Source organism: Leptosomus discolor, chromosome 9, assembly GCF_034619465.1.
Source record: "Leptosomus discolor isolate bLepDis1 chromosome 9, bLepDis1.hap2, whole genome shotgun sequence".
In the NCBI taxonomy this organism is placed as follows: domain Eukaryota; kingdom Metazoa; phylum Chordata; class Aves; order Leptosomiformes; family Leptosomidae; genus Leptosomus; species Leptosomus discolor.
Window position 1 is genome coordinate 7,758,699 of NC_141399.1, and position 22,580 is coordinate 7,781,278.

The 22,580-nt window shown below is 42.2% G+C and overlaps 1 protein-coding gene across 2 annotated transcripts in view; it reads left to right on the top strand.

Moving 5' to 3' along the window:
• Window positions 1–22,580, top strand: part of MAGI1 (membrane associated guanylate kinase, WW and PDZ domain containing 1) — a 353,430-nt gene that overhangs the window by 258,129 nt on the left and 72,721 nt on the right. For both annotated transcript variants that reach the window (XM_086470625.1, XM_086470626.1), the window contains exons 3-5: window positions 6,390–6,509; window positions 18,420–18,626; window positions 21,531–21,741. In XM_086470625.1, coding sequence (XP_086326751.1) covers window positions 6,390–6,509; window positions 18,420–18,626; window positions 21,531–21,741 — 538 coding nt within the window. The remainder of the gene's footprint in view (window positions 1–6,389; window positions 6,510–18,419; window positions 18,627–21,530; window positions 21,742–22,580) is intronic.

The following is a 22,580-nucleotide window of genomic DNA, read 5'->3' on the forward strand; positions in this document are numbered from 1 at the left end:
GACTTCTTTGAGAGAAAGGGCCAGAGAGATGCAACTGGACATGGCACCTCAGAAAGAGGGAAAGCGGCTTTTACATGCGCTAAGGGTTGACCTGCCATTGCTTGTGTGTGTGGCCGGCACAGTCCTTGGAGCAAGAGAGGATCCCCACAATCTGCTGCTGTGGGATCCAGCTTTGGCCACTTAGTGTTGCTGGAAAGGCTGGTGAGAGAAGGAGATACTGAGCTTTGTAGAAATCCCTTCTTTCTCCCCCTATAGAAGAAAAATTACTTTAGACCACAGCCACAAAGTGCATTTCTCTCTGAAATGTGTCTGTAGAAAGCCAGGTTTGTCTTGGTCAGCTGTTTTCTGGGTTTAATCAGTCATTCCTGCTGACCACAGTGACAGAAATTTGCTTTTAGTGCCGCAGTTATCTGTGTGGCCAGGAAGAGCCAATCAGCATCTGCTCCTGCACATGCATCATTAACAGAGCTGTGAATTAATTTCTAGTGTCAGACCACATTCTCCTTTGGACTGAATTTCTACTCCACCACCAAAACACTTTGAATGCTTGTCACGTGCTTGGGTTTATCAAGTCACTGGCTGGAGAAGGAACAGACAATATTTAAAATCCCAGAATGAACTTCCTGAGTTTCAAGTTTCAGGAGAAAAGTTATATTTATAGGTCAAGCATGTTTGGTTTCTAACAGACCAGGTCTCTCTGAAAGTTCCATATTTTCATATAGTTACAGCTATAAATTACACCTTGCCATAGGTAAGTGGGGTCACGCACGTGTGGAATGGATAGTATAACAGTGTCTAAATAGAATTCCTTCTACTTCTGTTGGCAAAAAAAGTCAGTGGTCTTAGTTTGGATAGCGCCAGAAGTCAATAAGATGAAGTAGTTCTGTGTACAGTGTTTTCGTGCAGATAGGTTACACTTTATCTTTTGTTATGGTGGATCACGCTGTTTCTAATACTGTGCTGCAGATAAGTTCTGCCTTACGTTTGGCTGCTAATCAGGTTGCCTCTTCTGGCGACAGACCAGATTGTCTCTGTCTTTTCCCTTCTCCGCTTGCCATTAGCAGATATGTGAAGTTTGTCCTGTCTTCCAGTTATCTGGCACCATAGGTGGCAGATGCAGGATTGCCAAAGCAGGGTCTCCAAATTACCCTGTGACATGAGGGAAGAAGGTGACCTCTAAACACTGCGCAGAGGGAAGAGGGAGTGTTTTCCTAATATGTTTCTTCCTTGGCAGCTGAAATTTTTTTTCAGTGTAGGTGATGAGAGCAGTCGTCTTGCTCAATGAACAATAATATCAGTCTTTGAGAGCAATGGCAAGAACAGCATCCTTCCCTCTAACACAGCCGCAAATGGCCTCTTAGTAAACCCCCACAGCAGCACTTGGCGTTGCAGCTTCATAAGTCAGTAGCATCCCTGTACACTTCACATTAAAACCTTATTTACTACAGTTCCATTCACTGTTGGTAACCGCCAGTGACTTGAGTTTGTATAAAATATGGTTGTAGCAACTATATCATTACTTTGAGTGTACAAATCCCACATCATCTGTCATTTTAAGAGAAGCTGGTCAGTGGAGATGAGAAGCGAATGACTCACGGTTTGATCACCTATACTTTGGTGGCTCACCAGATTATCCCTGCCAGCCCCTGGGATTGGATAAGGAGTTTTCAGAAAATGTTTCTTTGCAAATGGGAGATGTGGGTGTTCAGCACTTGGAGATGTTCTGCACTTAGAAGACAAGTTCTAAATGACTTGCTAGGGGCTGTTTTGGTGCGTGGTAACAGAATTACCGCTCAAGAACTGTTTTTGTTTTAACAGGAAAGTAATTGAAGTGATTATGGCCCCTTTGAAGTCTTATTTTTAGATTACAATAAGCAAGATTCTGATTAATTTAGCAGCAGGGCACCAGTGGCTATTAACAACTTAACATGAGGCCCTGATAGATTGATAAGGAGCTAAACAGCCCCTGAATCACATATTAACAATCTGGCCATACTATAATTGAGGCTCATGTTGGGTAATTGTCAGCATTGTTGATAGGCAACACACCAGCAGCAGCTATTTGTCTTTCAAATGGGCACTTAAATTATTCAGAATAATAATTGGTAGTCATCTACATCTGAGCCACAGTCCAGTTAGTCTAGGTGTGGATGACAGGCTTTAATTTAGTTAGCTTAAGTACAGCACTGGGCTCTACTTGGGCAAGCTCACCTGTGTCCTGAAGCAGTTTCTCAGATGGGATCTCTGGCCCATGATGAGATTCCTCTTCTGTGGCTCGGGCATTACTGATACATGAATAAACTGGGATGCAGCTGGCTTGGGTGTGATAACCAAACCAGCATCCAGGCAAATATTCCACCTAGCATCTGAGCCACCCATGTTATGCGTAGTTTTACCTCCCCAGACTAAGAGAGAAGGTAAAACTTGCAATGCTAAGCAGTAGCCTTATTTTTATTTATTTGTTTTGTTAAGTCTGATATGGTTGCAGAAGGTTAGAGCAATTCCCTTCTGAATTTAGGACGTCTAACTAGTTTTATATGTAGTGGGACATTCTAGCGAAATAAGAGTGAAAGTTTATGAACCATTAAATGTGCAGAAGGAGTTGGTAACCACTTGGTTCCTTCTTGTTGTAGCATTAGCAATTCTGAGCTAGTCACAGAGAGGGACATAGCTCAAATTAATTAGCTAAATTGCTACCTAATGGCAATAAGATTTGATGCCACTTAATATTTCAGTGCAAACATGGAAGGCAGGTTAACGTATTTAAATATGATTGGCTCGCCTTTTCTAGCGGAGTATGTTAACTCCTGTTTGGGCCGACTACAGCACTCATTGTGCTCAATTAATTCTGCCATTAGCAGTGATCTGACCTGCTATTAGCTCAGATAAAATGTACCGTCATCTCCATAGCCCTCTCCTTCAGTGATGACCATCGTGGTAAGGACGCTGAAATGCAATTGAAAGGGGGAGGGAGGACACACACACTATGCTTTGTACATAATTAAGTTACATTAATGATGGGAGACTTAATTACAATTTGGAGTTTATCAGCAGACAGCTCCAAAGGTAGCTTGCAGCCTGCGATGGTGTTGGGCTGTGCACACACATGCTGCACGGTAGGCGAGCAGTTGTTTTAGGCTGTGGAAGGGCTCCAGGAGGAAGGTGCCGATTATTCTTACTGTCCTGAGCCTGGGAAAAGTCATCAAGTTTGCTTATGCGCCTCTTGGCTTTCTTTTCTTTCCCCCTTTCTTTCCACCCGCCCTCTTCCCCCCACCCTCCTTGCGAAGCAACCCTTCTGGCTTTGTTGTAAGTGTGGTTTGTAATCATTGTACACATCCCAGATGGTTCATGAAAACTCTTTGAAATGCCATCTGCCAGGCGTGTGTCCAGCCGGCAGCCTGTCATTCTGCTACAAGAAAAACGGAGGCGGGTTTTCCCTTCCCCCTGCCTTTCTGAATTGCATTCAGCAACACTTGCTCAGATGTGAAGCAGGATAACAGCCCGAGCATCTGCAAGCAATCTTTGCTCTAGACAGCAACATGGAAAGTTGTTGGGTTTTTCGCCTTCACCCAGATAAGATATCCTAACCAGTGTAGTTTTTATTTTCCCTCTGTTTGTTGCTGAGGACCAACACGAGGTGACAAATGTTATCTCTGTGATGTAATGTTTTTCTTTTACGCAGTGACTTGGCGTTTCTAATGCATTCAGCGTGTGTTGCAGGCAATCGCGCTGATAGCGAGCACATCTGCGATTTTTCAACTTGAACATATTCAGGAAATTAAGAACACTGAGATGAAACAAATAGATCCATTAAAATGACTCAGAGGAATTATGGCAGAGATATAATTGTCGTGTCAAATAGGCAGCCAGCACTAGTAAACTGCTGACTGCAATTTCACCGCTATAAAAATTCAGAAGGAAAAAAAAAATTATTAATAAATACTCTCTGTGGGAAGATAAAGATAAAAAAGACGGCTTTAAACGACACAGTGAAGTTCCCGGATCTTTGCATCCCATCAATGAGTGTTGTCAGTTACTGGGAAAAAGTATGTCCTGATCTTTGTCATTCGGTTCGTGTGCTGTGTGGCTCGGTGTGGCGCTTGACTGATTTATTGACTGGTGCCCATGGCAGGGGGGGCAGAATTAGATGATCTTTAAGGTCCCTTCCAACCCAAACCATTCTATGATTCTGTGACTGGATGAGGAGCACTACAGAGCATAATTCTCACTTCCATTGTGCTCCCGGCATGGTACAGACACAGTGCATCGTTCGACGTACTCCTTGCTGAGGCTTTTCATTCTCCTTCCTTTCCTCTCGCAGGCCTGATTTAGGGGAACCTGGCAGTGGTCAACAGCCACAATACTCTGGTGAGGGTCCTCACAGCCTGAACATCTACAGCAGTGTTGGTGCTCAGGGAGGAGATGTTGTGTCCGGGCTGTGACCCTTCATCCCAGCTGCTGGGTGCATGCACGCTCCTTGCGTGCCAGGGAGGAATCCGTGTGGGCGTTGCACGCTCAGCATTGCTGCCTGCCTTTGGGATGGAAAAGCAGGCACTCGGGCAGAGAGGGGCATGTTGTATAGTTCCAGTATTTCTCTGGTCTAGATCTGTAAAAGACATCTGTCCTCTGTTAAAACTACTTGGTAAAAATTGTTATAGTCTTACTGTAAGGATTCAAGAATACAAAGAATGCAGAACTGAATCCTTTCAAATAGGAAAGAGTAATCCTGTTAGTAGGGTGAAGATATCCATCACCATTGCCATCCCTTTTTTGCTTTTCCTCCTTCTGCCTTCACCCATTCACGCAGCTCCAAGAGAAGGAATGATAGAAAAAGCACAGGAATTTACAGACTATCTGAAGGCTGATGGTAAATAATAAAAAAAGAGAGAGAGCTTCTATTTTGAAACAAGAAATGGAGGATGTTAGAGAAAGTGGATGTCTATCAAGGAAATTAATCTAGTGATAGTCTTTCAAGGGTGTCACTCTGTCAAGGCTGACCTCTTGAACAGTCTCTCAGATGAATAGGGGCATAAGCAGACTTTCCGCTTCCCTGGCACTTGAGGAAAACATTTGCCAGATGCAGGCATGGTAAATTTATGCTCTTTCAACTTCTGAGAGCTGGAATCTTCCCAATTAGTTTCCAGAAGCTCAGCTTCTTTATATTCTCTTCAGTCCTTTTATGGGGGGTTGAAGAAATTGGGCGCACTGAGAAGGCACTGCCCAGGGGCCGGAAGGGTCCCACAGAAGTGAGAAATCATGCTTCATTAAATGTTAGGTATGGTTTCCACATCTCTAAAGTTGTTCCCAAGCCAGCAGATTGGTTGTGGCCACAGTACTTGGACACCTCCAACTCAAATGCTGCTCTTTCTTCTAAAGTTCCGTTTCCTGTACCATCAGTAAATCTGTCATTTATATTTAATCTCAGATGTACAGAATCCAGCCATCTCCTAGCCTTTAGAGTCATGGAAAATAAAGGCTATTGAACAGAAATCGATCCTAATCAATTAAGCTGTGCTCAGTGACCTAAAATGCAGTGGCCCAAACCATCTTAGCAAAAAGTCATGAAGTGACTCATCTTACAGCATGCTTCGAAGGGCTGTGAATTGGTCAGAAGGAAGGAGAGTTTCAGAGCTGGCAGAGTAGCGATGATCAGAGCCCTGTTCTGCATGGGTATTATTTAAATTGTCTCTTAAATTGCTAGAGAGAGATTCAGTGTGAATTATTACTCAAAAGAAAAAGTATTTCTTGAACTGGAATGAGCTTATAGGTGAACTTCTGTGAGAAGAGTTTGCAGGTTGTCTCTTTAGTGAGCATGTGTGAACGGTGCATCAAAACTGTCTCACAGCACTTGTTAATGCTGCATAAAAAATAATAGCATAAATTGAGATAAAATATTAAAAGAAAATAAGGGAGAAAATATCCTTATGATGCAAAAGAATACGTGGTGAGAGAAAGTGATACAGAAATAATGGAAGCTAGAAAGAAGTTGCCTTATCTGAGAATACAGATTGCAATTTTAGTGAAGTTGAAGTCTGAGAGGCTGTGCTACTAGCAGGAAGGTAATTGCTGGCATATTCCCAGATACCAAACTCTTCCAGCTGTGTTTCTGAAAGTGATATGGGAGATTTCTTTGCCAGAGTCTTTCTAAGAATATCAAAAACATTGTTGGGTGGAACAACTGGTACTGCCAGCTCAACCTGTGATCTATGTCTTGTCTTGTTTTTACATGTGCTTCTAACTTCTAACTGAACTCTTTTGACACTGCTTTCTGTGTAGCTCACAGAACTGTATTTTACAGATACTGTTGTATCTTTATGATCATTTTTTACTGTCGCTTTTAACTCTTGATAATAAAACAACTATATTAACGCACTACTTTCTCCTTTTAGGCACAACCCGCCCTCCAAGAGAAGGAGAAGTGCCTGGTGTGGACTATAACTTTCTGACTGTGGAGGAGTTTCTGGAGTTGGAGCGAAGTGGGACCCTTCTGGAAGTAGGAACTTATGAAGGTATGGAGCCACAGGTAGTGAAAAAGCACTTCAAATAACCATGGTAGGACAACAAACTTGTGTCACCCTCGCTTGAGTTAACCAGCTTGAGTTAGGACCTCACTTGCCATCCTAGTACTCTATTCCCCTCTCTCTCTGTACCCTGAGAGGGGGAATTCCAATATTACTGTGCTTTTGTCTTTTCCCTTCAAGTTAGCTACTTCAAAAGATTAACATCAGTAGGCCGGGAAAATCTAATATGAAATCCAGTAACGAAATGCTGAAGGAAGACATCATGTCAGCGAGTGGAAATGCATCTGTTCTTCGTATCCGCCATATTGCTCATCTCCTTGTTCACTTTTTCTTCCCTCCTGCTTTCTCTCTTTCCCTTCATTTTCCCTAGATACACATCCTTCATCACCCAGTTGTGTCTCACTGTGCAGCCACATGATGCACTGCTTTTGGCCTTTTTTTTTTCTTCTTTATTCTTGGATAATTACTTCTAACTTGGGTCATTGTGTTGATGCTTTTTACAGCACAGCTTTACAAACAACAGCATTGGGACAGCCAAGGGGCATGAAATGTCACCAGGGTGAGAGCAGGAAAAAGATAGCTTTGACTTCCAGAGAAATGCAAGGCTAATAGGCGATATTTAGGTACACAATAGGATTTGTGTAACTAAACCTGCAATCTCTATCTCCTTTAAACTGAAAACTCCTTTTGGGGTGCTTGGGGTTTTTTGTTGTTGTTGTTGTTTTTTTTTCCTCCTGGAGAGTGTTCAGATATACCTCTTGAAAAGACAATGAGAAGAAATACGTTACAGGTTTGAAAGTCCTTCCTGTGTACTTCAGCTCATTCATGTCATATTTTCGTTTGCAAGAAGTTAAATGGGTCTTTTTGCAATTATGAGAAGTTGAAAAAGCCTTATTCTTTTGGCTGTTAATAAGAAACATGAAATACATTTGAAAATATGAACTACACACAAATAGCCAATAGTCTTTGAAAAGTAGTCACCAAATATGAACAGAAAAGATTGTGACATGTGGTTTTAGTTTTCGAGCTCTAAAAAAAACCAATCCTGAAACAATTTCTTTAGTCTCCTCCTTTAAAAACTCCCTTGTAAGGTCACCTTTAAACCTTGCACTTACTCCCAACTGCAGACAATTGCAGTGTCAAACCTGGTTTATATGAAGATGCTAAATGTATAATTTGGTTTCACTCTTCCACCTCTCTGAGCTGATTAGCTCCATCAGCACCAATGCTAACGTTCCAGCAGCAGCACTTCTCCAAAATGAGCTTTTTCCTCTTGATGTTTCTAATTATAACTCTAAATTAGTTTTCTTTGTCATGGTGCTCGAAATAGATCAGCTGAACTGCCTCACCATTACTTCCTGATCGTATTTGTTCTGGTGACCTTTCCACTTGGAAAGGCAAAATGGGTAACTGTCTGTAAGCTGGCTCCTGGGACATGCTGGGAATTAGTTTTCAGGAAATGCTCTACCCATCTGGGACAGTTATAACATGGTCGTTTCATTGCTTATGTGATTATATGCAGTAGCAGCTGAGCTGTTTAGATTTCATGTGTTGCTCTTTTGAGTTGCTGAAGATGAGGTTGATTTCTCATAAGCCTAATGCGTATTTCATTTCTGTGGGTGATAGAAGTGTCTGAACTTTAAAGGAATAATTTATCAGAAGTGCTGAGAAGCCTCTTTCCCCATTGACATCAGTGATGCTGGTGCACAGTGGTTCTGGAGAGCTGGCCTATGGAAAGGAAAATCAATAAGAATAAAGCAAATAATGATGATGCATGTGTGCACATATGCATCAAGACACATTACTATTTGATTGTAATGTGAAATAAATAAAGTTCATTTTTCACTTACAGCTTCAAGAAATGATTTTGCTGCCTTCTGAGATTTCTTTAATGGCTTTGTTGTACTTTTTTTGGAAATCTTATTTTACAACTGTATTGATCAAGACAGTGTTGATCTTGATTAGATCTTGGAAGATGGTATGATTCAGACTCAATGCTGCAATCACCAGCAATTTATTAAAAAAAAAAAAATCCGCCGAAAAACCCAGACCACAAAGTTAGACTTCTAATGTCCAAGCCTTTGTTATTGCCCAGCTTTATAGTGTTAGATTGCTTTAATTATCATTTGTTTTATGCTGCGTTTTGCTGCCGCCTTTTTTTTTTTAATGTATCACCATGATGAAGTTGATTGTATTTTTGACCCTGCCAGTGATGGCTTATTCTAAACCCAGAGGGATAGAACCCAATGAAAGGAAATAATCTTCTCTCTCTCTCTCTCTGAAGAACAATAAAATAGTGCCTTTAATGCATGGCTTTTATTATTAATAATGGTACCTGTTGTACTGAGTAGGAATCATACAATTGCAAAAGATAGGGTTGCTTTTGATTACAAAGTAATTAGGTGATTTCGAGATGAAGGAAGAGGAATGCTATGAAACGGAGAGTAGTGATGATGAATAGGGAAGTTTTCATGTGCCCAGCAGCCACAAGCTCATGTGGCTCAAGCAGGCTAGTGGTTTGGTGTCCGGGTGGTCCCAAGGCCCTTAATTTGTAAGCGTCTGCATGACATGGTGGGGGAGATGGATGTGTGCTCTGTACTTCTGTGCTGTTTCAGCAGTTGGAGAGGAAGTCTGACAGGAATGATCGAGATCGTTTTTGCCTTACTGGATGACGTTTGTTTGCTTCTTGAAGGCATAAACAGGGAGCTGACAGAAGAGGGGTAATACAGAGGACTTTGATGCTGATATGGATACTATTGATTGGGAAAGAATAAAGAACAAGCAGAAGAGAACAGTTGGAAACCATAAAAGAGTCGGGAGATTGTATCAGGTTTTGAAAGAGCAACCTGGGTTCTGAAAGTGCTCTAATTGCACAGAGAGAAACTGCAAGCTGAATAGGACAAAAAAAGGTGTTGCCTACCTACTGGGCTGCTTAATGTCATTATTATTTCTTCTGGTGAACTGCAAATAGGTTCCTCTGGGCAGTTTTTGATTCACATCCCTGTGAATGCAGAGCGGGCATGGCAGCTGCTTTTCTGGTCACCTGTCACCTCCTTGGTGTGTTCTGCACCCGAAGTGCTCCAAAAGTTGTGATCAGGTGGGAGGGAGCATTTGCCAGCCTTAATTCCTGAGGTTTTCAGTTCCAGTTTTAATATGCTGATTTTTAACCATAGAGTCTAGAAAATTCTTTTTTCCCCTAATGAAAGCTACATGTTGATCACATGAATCTAGGAGCTGGAGCCGAAATCCTAGAAGACCTGCCCAAAGTTGTGCTGCTGCACCAGTATAGGTGCTTTGCTGGTAAAGCTGCACACAACACGCTCAAGCCAGTTAGTAATTCCTGTTGACAATACTTGTTAGGAAGGAAAAAATCTTTTTATACTGCACGTTGTCTAGGCCTTCTGGTGGATAGGAAATCATGATAATTGTAATCTCAGGCATTTATTGACTGCTCCTTCAGGGCATAAAATACTGACGGATACAGGGAAGTAATTGTGTAGGTTACTAATTATTTAGCAATTACTCCTGCATTTGAATTGCAGGCTCTCACAGGGACCCCAAGGGAGGGCTGTTTTGAGCAGAACCACAACTTCTGTATTTTATTCCTGTTTCTTCACCAGCTGCTAGTGGCCCTGGGCAGATCAGGTAACTGCTCTCTACTTCAGGTGACTGGCCTGGAGAATATTAAAACAACACTTACTTCTCACTTCATTAATATTTCAGCAGATATCCTGTGCCTGCAGTTATCTATTAAAAATATGAGGGAGAAAGTGGGAGCGGTGGTATTTCAGAGGGCTGTGCTGAATGCAGCAGTGGAGATGGGTGCTGTGCAGAGACACGCAGGGAATTTTGAATGGGGATGGCTGCGTCGCTGGGGTCTGGCGAGGCTGTATTAATGAAGGCCTGCCCAGCACTTAGTGATCCTCGAAAGAAAAAGTGCTGCACTTTATAACATGTGAAGGGTTATTACATTATAGCATATTATTGTCAAGGCATCATCTTTCATTCTCAGGACAAGTGTTATGTGATTGCCAAGAGAAGTAATAAGTAATCTGCATTAGTCTCATGACTAAGATGTAATGGGGTGACTTGCTAACATTTTTAAAGTGTATAAAACTAGCTACTGTAGACAGGGTCTCCGACTGTGGTACTTAATGAGTGTAATAAATTACCTTAATAGTGCAGTTAGAATTTCAGCTGAAGTAGAGAGGTGTATTCAGCAACATGCTTCAAATCAAGATGCCTTTAGCCTAATTTATCTGATGTGCTAGCTCTCCTTGGCTTTCTCTGCAGCAGCCCTACTCCCCCAGCTGCTTTAGCAAAATGGCTGGACTTTCTTTGCTGCTCTCCGGGTGTCTTCGCAGCCTGTGGGTCTCGCCAACTTGGTACAACCTTGAAATGAGAGCTGTGTCTGTGGCATGCAAAACATGACGGGAAGGTTGGGAGAGTAAGGGTGGCAGATGCTGGGGATGCCCATGTGGTGGAACAACATGTTCCGCTTAATAAGATAAGATCTGGTTATTATTGTCTCTATATTACAGATTGACTCAATAAATCATAATGGCTCCTTTAGCACCATTGCAATGTTTCATGTCGAGTGTCCGCTTATTAACATCTGTGCACTGCAGAAAGATTCCTGTTCTATCTTTGGCTTTTATTCTTTGCTTTCTTTTTTTCTTGTTGTTATTTATTTAAACCTCTATTATGAAAAAAAGACAACATGTTCTTGTGTATGTGCACAATTATCAGTGTTAAGCATGAGTGCTGCTATACTGGTGTCATAGCAATGCTTCACTCTACAAACACCTAAAGCAGAAGCCAAGTAACTGTCTAAGAGCAAATATCTGATAGGATTTTAGAGCAGTTTTGAATTTCTTATGGCATTCCTGACCGACTTCTCTGTGCACTTTTAATAAGTTTCTCAGTCTGAGCTCTGTCTGAGATTGTTTATTAGCAGTCCTGCTTTTTGCTGGTTTTGATGCATTTTAAAACACAAACCTTGAGGGAAAAGGTTGTTCCCAAACACCTCTGGCAAAAAAAAAGATATGGTGAATTAGTTGCTTTTTTCCTAAGTTGGATCTCAGGTCATTTTAAGACATTATTTACTCTCCAGCCACAGTCTGATGTGTTCATAGTAGCCTGTTGATAGATGGCAACCTGGCACGTTTTGGCTTTGCTTTTTGGTACTGGATGTGCTTGGGACTGTCTCTAGAATTGGCTACTCCTCACCAGTGTTACCCAGCTCCTTTGCATCTGGGCAGCCCTTCTGTGCCAGGAGGCTTTTCCCTGCCGCTGCAGAGCTGACCCCATGCTGCGAGCTGCGATACGCATGCCACCGCCTTCTGGAGGGGCAAGGTGTTAACGGGACACATCTTCGTGGTGGGAGTATGTATATAAATACTTCAGTATTTGCAAGAAGAAAAGTTGCATATTGCAATGGCTTAACATGGTATTTTCTTTACTCTACAGCCTTGTGCTAGGTAGGGTGCGTTGCAGCTGCTTCTCCTGTGTTCTCTGTGTATATCGTGCACAAGCACGTGCTTATTTATGTTCCCTATGGATTTTTTTAATCTATTTGCATGTGGATATAACAGTTGCTGTAATACAGCTGGGCTGAGAAAATACCCTGTCTCATGCCCCATGCTACTATAGTCTTACTGCTTATGTGTTACTTTAAGTATCTTTGCTTTGTTTTAGAAATTTTCCACGCATTAAATGTGCTTGGATGCAGCTGCAGTTGAATGTGGCAATACCCAGTGATATCTCAACACAGGAAAAATCAGAATAAATGAGACTGATTTGATCTGTAGATGACTTTCTGCTGTGCTGCCAATGCCTATAAGGACACTAATTGGAGTATGTGTTAAATTTCAGGCATAAGTTGAAATGTGCATATTGTAACATTTTGACTCATTTAACAAGCAACCCAGACTCATCTTTCAGTTAACGTCACAGTTAATAACTGCAAAAATTGACAGAGAATCTACTATTTAAAGCAAATTGGATTTGCATATATTGTAGGTTAGTTTCTCGGCGATCTCTTTCGTTGCCTATGTTTTGCTTCCGATCCAGATGCTGTATCTGCGGCCTCCTCCCGGTTGCCTGGATACTCTGAATTTCCTCAAGGCAATTGCTAATCAATGTGCAGTTGCAGCTAGGTGAATCCCACAGACAGCAGCCAGATCTGTCATCTAAATGTAAAAAGCTGTAGCAGAATGTGATCTGGGAAGAGAACAGACAAAACACTGTAGCAGGAGCTCTGCTCCCAGGAATCAATTCATCCTGTGCTAATCAGACACAAGCACTTTTGCCGGATTAGATGAGCAGCAGCTCTTGTGCTAAAATTAGGGGTCAATTGTTTTGGTTCTTGTACAGTGCGGAGAAAAAGAGCTGCATCTCAGAAAAGAAAACAATTACATTAATAATTACATTTAAAGTCTTTGTGTCAAGGCCTTGCTTAATTTTGCTGCTTATCTCCAAGTCTCTTTCCCAAAATACCCATTTGCATCAATACAGTAGTAAGCTATGAACGGCTTTTTAAAACATGAGCTGTTAATGGAGTCCTTGTTAATGCAGAGTGGTAGCTTTGAAGATCAGATGCACTTCTCGTGGACTCAGGGTCCTCTGTGCCTCACGGAGGCTTTTGAGTTTCTTGAGATTTTTATAATTGCAAAATTATGCCTCACAGTAGGCGTCGGTGAATTCAGAACTGCGAGAACTCTGCTTAGCCCTTTCCTGAGAGACAAACGCAGAGCCAGGTCTTAATCTCTTTGCACCAGAAAAGCAAGACAAATTCTCCTCTCCTAGAAAAGAGAATAGCTACTGCAAAGCCAACACCTGCAGGTTAAAGTAACTGAAATGTGCAGTTTGGGACCATATTCTTCAACTGAGGTTGTACCATTAGGATTAATGCTCGAGCTTGTGCTTGACCCTGCACACAGCTCCTCTGCCTTCTTTCACCTGTCTGTGCCAGCTCTGTCACGCTGTCCCCGCCCCAGCAGCCTCCATGGTCTCATCTTCCCTCACTGCAAAGTGAAACATCAGCTTTCAGATCTGTTCTGCTTTAGACCCTTTTAGATTGCGTCTCTGTTCTTCTGCATTTCTGCCCATTCCGGAAACAGCATCTTGAATGGATGGAGTCCTTTCAACTTGAATTGAATTAAATGGTGATTGGCAAAAGTTTTTGTGGATTAGATTCATAGTTCTTTTACCTAAGGGTAGATATTTGGTGTATTTCTGTGAATTACGTTTCAAATTCGAGGTCACATAAACAACTTAAGGTTGTCTGTGAATTTACTGCCTGTCAAGGGAATGTTTACTAAGAATGTTTTGTTATTTTGAAATATAAGACAAATTTTCCATTACCATTAGGTTTCTAAAACTTAAGAAAGTTCTCTTGGCTGACAGTGTTGCTTTAATTCATAAGCTGCAGGACAGGGTAGTAGCTGCTGTAGATTACTTTCATTGATTATGATCACTGCTTGAATTGGCAGAGGAAGAAGTGTTATGATGATGAGAACTTGTCTTATTGTTGTGATTAGCTGTTACCAAAGTCTAATTACTGTGCGTGATACTAAAATGTGTAAGCTGCTGACACTTAGAGATAAGGAGATGAAAAGAAATCAGCTCATTCCAAATAGCTATTCTGTTTGGGGTTTTTTTTTTCATTATTGTTGTTATTTTTGTGTACTCTCCTGAGTGGTGCTTTAGAGTGCATGGATTAAGTCATGGCTTTCGCTGCAAAAGCTGCTATCAAACTTCGGTTGTGGTTTAATAAGTTTTAAGCACTAAGGGAGTGAATAAAATAAGGGTGATTGAACTAGAGAAACTGAAAGGTGATGACAAGGAATTCAGTTAATGGTATGTACATCTACTGAGTGAATGAATGCATTGTTATTAGCTGTTAATTCAGTTGCTGTAGGCAGGATCCAAATGTGATTGAGAAGAGGGTAAAGCTTAGAAGCTCTGTTCCCATAGGACTCAGACATGCGAAAGTGTCGTTTCTGCCATGCTGGCTGCTTCAGAACTGGCATTTCCACAGAAAAGTAGAGGTTTTCCCACTGTCTTGATGAAGAAATGTCCTTTGACTGGGAGGCAGGCTGCTCTTTTCCAGCTTTGAGACCTCATGAGGGGCACAGTCCTCAGAAGTTTTGCAGAGCTTCACCTGAGCTCAGCACCCTGGGGAGTCCTGCCATAACTACTGTGCTGACTTTAGAAAATGGTTTGGGATCCTCTGGGATGACAGATGCTTGTGTACGCACATGTAACATGCTGTTAATAATTAGAGCTGATTGGATATTCAGTACAAATTACACTGGCTATGAAGTTAGCCCCTTCTTTAGGCTTACAAGTGGCTCACAAAACACTGTTAAAGCATATTTTTAAATGTATGTTTTTTCATAAACATTGAGAGATTTGATTTGAACAGATAATGTCGAGTCTGAGTGTTTTAAAACTCTTGCTGGGCTGTTGACTGTCAGTTGTTAATGGTGCACGTTTGGATTTCTGAGTCACAGGGTAAATATTTTCTCTTTCCAATTTCTAGTATAAAGCATGAGTTTTGATGATAATTTTAAGTGCTAGTCCCTCCTAATGGTGTGTCTGCCCCCACGCCTGGGCCCACGTGCCATGTCTTCAAAAAGAACTCCTTAAAGAAGAGAAATAGGTCTGACTACATCCAGCAAACATGAAGAAAAGAGAATATTTCTATTTTCTATCATTCTCCATGTCACCTGGAAGCTTGGTTGGAGCTTTCTTTCGCAGTTTTCCATCATGAGTTGGGTTACTTCCCAAACCTGCGTGTCCTTGTGTGAATGTGGAGGAAGAGCTGTGATTTTTTGGAATATTGACTCAGGCTGAATCTGCCTCCGGTGAAGGAAAAAGAACATTTGAGCCCCAATGGCTGCATTTACCATATTCTGCAAAACAAACCCCACACATGCAGAGCCATGATCTGTTTCAAATTAATATTTGATCTTTGTATGTGTCCAGATATACTTGAAGGGATCCTCTAAGACAGCACAGTGTGTTGGCAGAAAATAAATATTCACTAATAGTAGTACCAACAGCCATGGCTGGTTTGAAAAGTGACTAATGATTTCAGTGTAAGCAAATCTGAAATACTTTAGAGAAGCCTGTTTTTCTGCTGAGGAACAGCTCTCCATGCACTGTTGGGAGCAAGCCTTGCTTGTTGCTAGAGGAACTGAAAAGGAACAAAACTCAAAGATATAATGATATAAGTCTCTAATTGGGGCAGGGATGGTAACATCTGTGCTGGGTTCTTGTCCAGGAGAAATAAAAATCCACACCAGCAACATCTTTATATCCTCTTCATTGACTTTGTTGCATCCACTGCAAAAAGATTTAACCATTTACAACAGGCCTGAAATAAATTTTGCACAAAACAGTGATGTGCAGTCCACAAATAAAAGCTCTTCTCACATGTATGGCACGTGTGTGGATGCAGTTATCCTTAGGAAACACACATTTAGTTTGGAAAAACAAACAAACAAACAAATGCCAAAGAGGATAGGACAGCAGCAGGGTAGATCACCCTTTTTCTGCGACCTACCTTTGTATTTTCACTTTGTACTCTCTCCCCCCCATTCCTGCTCTTTTTATATAAAATACTTCTGCAGTATATAGAGCATAAGAATCATTTCTTTAGCAGACACTGCAACCTGCTTGAGGAGCCTCCATCCCCATTAGAGGCTCTTTCCAGAAGAAGTGATTTCCTTCTCTATATAAATTATGCATCAATGTACATTTAAGATTCTGAAATGATGAACAGGAGATGAAAGCGTTGCAGAGTGCTGCTGCTCCTGTGGAGCTGAATCCACGACATTGTATACAGGCTCGAACACACCTTGTTAAGACAAACCTGCACGTGTTACTGTCCTAGTACTCCAGCTGTAAAAGTGTGGAGACAGCAGCTTATCTCACTTCTCCAGCCTCAGCTCTGGAAGACTTCCTCTCCTCTTGGAAGGCAGTGAGGGGAAAGATTGCAATGTGTGTCCGAAGTGGTCTTCCCAGATGGACTCCGCCAGCCGGAGCCAGGGTGAGTCCTGGTCTCTTTTGCTCCTGACGTGTCCGGAGACCTTCCAGAGTTGCAGGTTGAGATCTGCAGGTGTTAGGACATGCACAGTCCGTGTGGCCTTACCCTAAAGCTGGCAACACGCACAGCTTCGGGGTTGTAAGGGACTTAGATGATCTAACGGGAAAGGCAATTCAGTTAGCTAAACAGGAGTTGAGATAAACAACTAGCACTTCCAAACTGAAATAAGGATATGACATTTTGAACCTCAAGTGTGTGATGGCTGAGCAGTGTGAAACGCGTTGGCTGAGCTGGAACTACTCTGTACAGCAGCGGGGGCAGGTCAATGCCGAGTGGCTTGACTGACTTCAAACTCAGAGTCGTATCTCAGCGTATGAATGAAGTTGTTGGCTTCTGCCACAAAAATGCACATGCATATGTATAAAAATAAATTTAAAAAAATCTTTTTTAGCACCGGTGAGGTTTTAAAGTGCCTTTGCACAATCTGCCTTTGGCGTGTGGTTTCCATCTAGTGTAACAGGGGTAATAAAGGGGCACGTACACTTTCTGGGGAATGGATATTAAATATATAATGTAATTATGTACTGAAAAAATTAAAAATAAGGCTTTCAGATTATACATTTATTTAGAGCAGAATTTTGTGCTGCTACCACAGTTGAAGCTAAATGTGTGCACCCCCATGCAGGTTTATACAAAGCTGTATGGGGAGTGTCCTTTATGTTTTGTCACGACAGAGAGTACAGGGAGAATTTTTAAGATCACCCTTGGAATCTGAAGGTGGCAAATGAAAATTAATAATAATTCTTGAAAGGGAAAATTTTGGGAGCTTTATGCAAAACTGTTGTATACCACAGATGATTGTATAAAAACTGAAGGATGCACCTTGCAATAAGCCTGTGTTCCTATAATGCCCGGTGCTGTGGGAACCGATTCCAGACCGGAGTGCTGCGGAGTGTTTTGGGGCAGGTCAAGCACTACTGTGGCATTTGAGATGCAGTGAAACAGGAACAGTGAAATACCTCCAAGTATTTCCTACCTGGCGTCGATGAACCTGCATTTATTCTGTATTTCTTCCATGGTCACTTAAAATGGCAGTGGAGCATCCCAAGCACTTTGCACTGTTTGCATCACATCTGGTGATGGCTGCCAAGAGCTATGTCTTTGCATAACTGTGGGTGCATCTTTGTCCCTTTGAGTTTTGCTTTAAGGTCTGGTTGTTCACTTCTACCCAAGTTGACCCAACTTCTGAGTTTCCTCTTTGAAGAAAGTAGTGCCACGTGGTACCTTCCTTTTCTCTTCTTTGACAAAGTTTTCTTTTAGAGAGAGAATAGTTTTTGCTTTTTGAATGCAATATCCACCCTAAAAGAACCTGTGTATTAAAGCAGGCCATCGAGCCTTTCATCACTTCTCTGGGTGATAGCAGTCATGAATTTTTTATTTTCTGCAGGGCTCACTCCAGATCTGCCACAGCATTGTGTGGGTGCACACATGTAAAAAGGCTACTAATTGAAATTCAGATGTAACGAGATGAAGTTTTGCTATTCACCATGACTGCTTTTTGTTTTAGCCCTTGTACACTTAGTGCACTTAAACAATGCAGCCATTGCTTCTCCTTTTAGATTCAACAAGAATAACTTAAAAGGCAAGAAATATTTCCGTGACTGCTCAAGAGATGAAATATGTTCCCCCCCACCCCCAAATGGGAATGGCGTGTGTTAGTTTCTTTATTTACTACTTGTGGGGAGAGACAGAGATTTTGATGGAACCGAAAAGAATATAAAATAGAAATCTTGCTGCTATAAACTGTTCCCTTTTGAAGATGCAAATGTGTTTCTATTGCCTAGGTAACTATTATGGAACACCCAAGCCTCCCAGCCAGCCCCTCAGTGGGAAAGTGACTTCCACCGATGCTTTGCAAAACCTGCAGTCTGGCTCCAAGCAGTCGACTCCAAAGCGAACCAAGTCTTACAATGATATGCAAAATGCTGGCATAGTGCATACGGAGAATGAGGAAGAGGATGATGTACCTGAAATGAGCAGTAGCTTCACAGGTAAAGCAGAAATATCGCGGGCCATCAGTTAGGATACATGGGGAATGTTTTTAGAGTGGGATTTTTCAGAGGTTTTGTTTTTAATGGATTTCCTGCAAAGCTGTCAATCCCAGACAGAACTGGCCAGCAACACCTGAATGGTGTGACAATCACACACACAGTTGTGTCTTCTAAAAAGGCTTATGGGTTTGAGCTGGATGAGAAAAAAATGGGGAGAAGCTCAAATCCATTAGTCACAGAAAGTTCAAGGAAGAGTTAAGCTATGGCTAATAGTTGTAAACAGTATGGAATGGCTCAACCAAGATTACATTTGAAATTAATTGTTACTCCTTCCTAAATATGTTGCTGTCCTTTCCCCTTACTTGCATCTAGAGATACTTGTCACACACAATTGCTAGGTACTCTTCTCCAAGGTACCTTCTAGCGAATTGAGGGCTGCTTTCTGCGGGAATGAGGTCTGAAGCATGGGTACAAGCTCTTTATTTTGTGAAGGCCTTGTGTCCTGCTGAACACAGATCTTGGTCCCACCGTGGCTACTATCAAGCATTGGCTGAAAGATCACTGGAAACTTTTGCAATCTAAAGTGCTGCGGAGGCAGATTCAGAGCAAAATGCTATTGGAGATTGGTTGAGTCTCCACAGAAATCAACTGTATGTGAAGGTTGTGAAGCTCTGAGGAGCAGGAGCTCTTCTCCCTGTCTGTAATTGTAGCATTTGTTAGTGCTTAGAGCATTAGTTCCTCGGCTCAATTTCAAGCACTGAATTCATCTTCCTAGCTTCCTTTGAGCTAGGTACTTAGCAAGCAGCATTATCCACACCTTCAAACCTTTCACAGGTGCTTGCTGTGGGTGTTCACCATCACTGGCACTTTGTCCTCTGGTTACTTCCTACCACCATGACGATTTTCCTTCCCAGCCTCTGATGAGTCATAGGAGCTGTCATGCCAGATCCTACATGCCAAAGTCATGGTTCTAACATCTGTATAGAGCTTTAAAAAGATTTAGGCTGAAATTTTGTTTTGGCCTTGTCTGGACCAAACTGTCAAATGGCTTTGAAGGTTGTGCTCTTTTGGCTGTTACCTGTCACATGTTTCTAACCCAAATCACTCCTGGTTGGCCTAATGCCTCCCAGGCTGGAGTTTCTGCCTCTGCTTACTGGCTCCTTTACAAAGTTTTGCACGGAGGATAGTTTCTTAACGTGTTGTGACATGGCAGCAACCTCAGCCTTTGTCACAGGATCTGATTTTGGGAGGAAGCTGGTGGGAGATGCTGTTTGACCTCCTTGCTGCCCATCTCAGTTTGGTGCCCCTGAAATAACTCGAGCATCATTTCCCTTCCTTGTTTTCTTTCACAAGATGAAATGCTGGAAGATGCAGCTCATTTGTCACAACATTGTCACACCTTGGCCCCTTGCCTCCATTAAATGGGCACAGAATCAAGAAAAGAGTTATTTCTCGTATACCAAAGTGATTCCTTATGCTTATTTCACATGTAAGTGTGCTAGCCATATTAAAATGCTCCAGCCTCCTTAGAAGACCTCTGGGTGACTTGTGTTTTCCAGACTTTGGCATGTTTACCCTCTCAGTCTTAAGCTGGCGATGATTCATTCATGCTTCTTTATCTTGTCAGCTTCTACCTAAAAGTACTGAATGCCAGGAAGACTAGAAAGCAGGCAGCTGAGGATACTGGTAGAGTCTAGATCTTCCCTCTTCTCCCACTTTATTATTTTCAGTATCTTGTCTTTTTGTAATGGCAGCACACAGACTAGAAATAGTGCAGGAGCTGCAGGTAATGCACCCCCCCAAAAAAAAACCAAGGCTGTGGGCTGTGACTTGAGGGGGTCTGTGGTCTCTGGTCTGGAGAGCAGAGGCAAGGTCTTGGCTGTGAAGCCCTTTTAGTTCCACTGCTTGGGGACTTGGCAGAGCGTGACACTGATCTCTCTGTCTTTTGCTGAGTGTGTTGCCTGCTTTGTGTACTGGAGACTGGTGATCTCAGGTAATTTGGAAGTTTTCAACACCTGCAAGAACCAAACAGAGAAAATCCCTTTGGTAGACACAGGAGTAAATTTAGAATTTGTCTGTTGTTGCCAAAACCCCTCTGTGAAGGCATTAGGGGCACAGACCTGGTTTTTGAGAGCATTTACTCTGATTAGGGGTGGAGGGAATGAGCAGCACTGTTTCGTGGATACAACTCAAAACTGCACAGATATAACCGTCAGAAATGTTTCCTTAGAGGGGTAAGGGCCAGATCGTCATCAAATATTCCTGTGTGACTTTGGCTGGAAGGATACAATGATGAGCTGTGGAATAAACCTCCTCAGATAACTGCAGCAGGCACTAGTGAGAAGCACTAGTGGACACATGGTGTAGTGCTGACGTTCATTTTCATTTTTAATTTAAAAGAACACACTGCACTAAAGACATTCACCATTAGCTTGTTGACTTTGAGCTTCTGGCTACCTTCTGCACTTGTAAAAATCTCCCCTTTTGATCATTCTTCAAAAAGGAAATTTTGTTCTCCTAATCCCTGTCCCACTATTGGCACTGCAGGAGTGAACCTATAAGCCTGCTCAGAAGCCCATTGATCTCATCTACATCAGTGAGCCCTGGCCTCAGATAGCTTGGAAGACTTTGGTACCTCAGCAGGGCCTATTAGAGCGAACACAGTAGCTGATCACAGCTTCTGATTTGCGCTGGCAAGGGTCTGGCTGGCAGAGTGTGTGTGGGCAAAGCAAGCTCGTCCCTGCTGGCAAAAAGACTGCAGAGTCTCTGCCCTCAGTTCATCTGTTGCTGTGTCTTGTGAATTAAAAGACAAGGAGAGGAAAAATGTAACGATAAACCCAGAGAATAAAATGGGAGGAGAAAAAGACTGATTTTCAATTTTATCTGTGCTTGTTTATTCTACAGCAGAGTCTGGTGACCAAGACGACCATAATACACATATCGTAAGAGAGACAGCCCCACCATCCGCAATTGATAGCCACACCAACGTTCCCACCACGGAACCATCTCAGAACCTCCCTCAATACCTACCTCCTTCTGCCGAGGATAACCTAGGTCCTCTGCCGGAAAACTGGGAGATGGCCTACACCGAGAATGGAGAAGTCTATTTTATAGAGTAAAGCACATTTCTGGTGTTCTAATTCCAACTCTTTCCCTCTCCCTCTGGGCATACGTAAACCTCCATGGATGCATTTTGTGTGTGTATGTGTGTGTATTAAATATTTAGTGAATACAGTTATGTTGCAGAGCTGTAAGTTCTTTACTGCTTCTGAAGAGGTTTTGCATTTCCTGATTGGTTTAACATCCAAATTACTCCAGAGTTCAAAGGCAGAGGGAATTGCGTGTTTTATGAGGGTAGTTACAAAAGCAACAGACTCTTATAAAATACGGGCCAGTTGTTTTCACGGGTGGAATGAAAGCTCCTAATTGAAAGGGCTGAGACTTCATTTCTGGAGCCTGCCTCTCTGCATAATGCAGCAGTGAGAATTCCTCTGGTCATGTGCTCAGGCAGTAGCAGAGCCAGGGAATGGACTTTATGTGTTGTCCTCTCATCAGAGCAGATGGGCCAAACGTTTTAACATGCTCCAGTGGTTTGCAGAAGACATGGCTCAGTGCAGAGTAGGCACAGTAAGTTTGGAAAAGAAGTACCTCGTGCTCTGTAGTCTTTGCCTGAGAGCGGAGTGCTGTCAGCAGTTTTATGATGATATTGATTTTTTCATGCCATAAATAATAGTCTCTAATTATACTTGTCTAGATTTATTGAGATAGGAGTAACTTATAAAATGGGACCTGTTAGTGGAAGAGATTTCTTGCACAGAGTTTAGCTAGGCATTATAATTCAATTAGCTTTTGAAACTCAAGCACTTCGCTGCCTAAGTGGAGGAGGGGGCGAGGAATTGATTTTGGATTTGATGGCCTGTTTAATGCCGTCTTGGAAACACATGAGATCCTCTG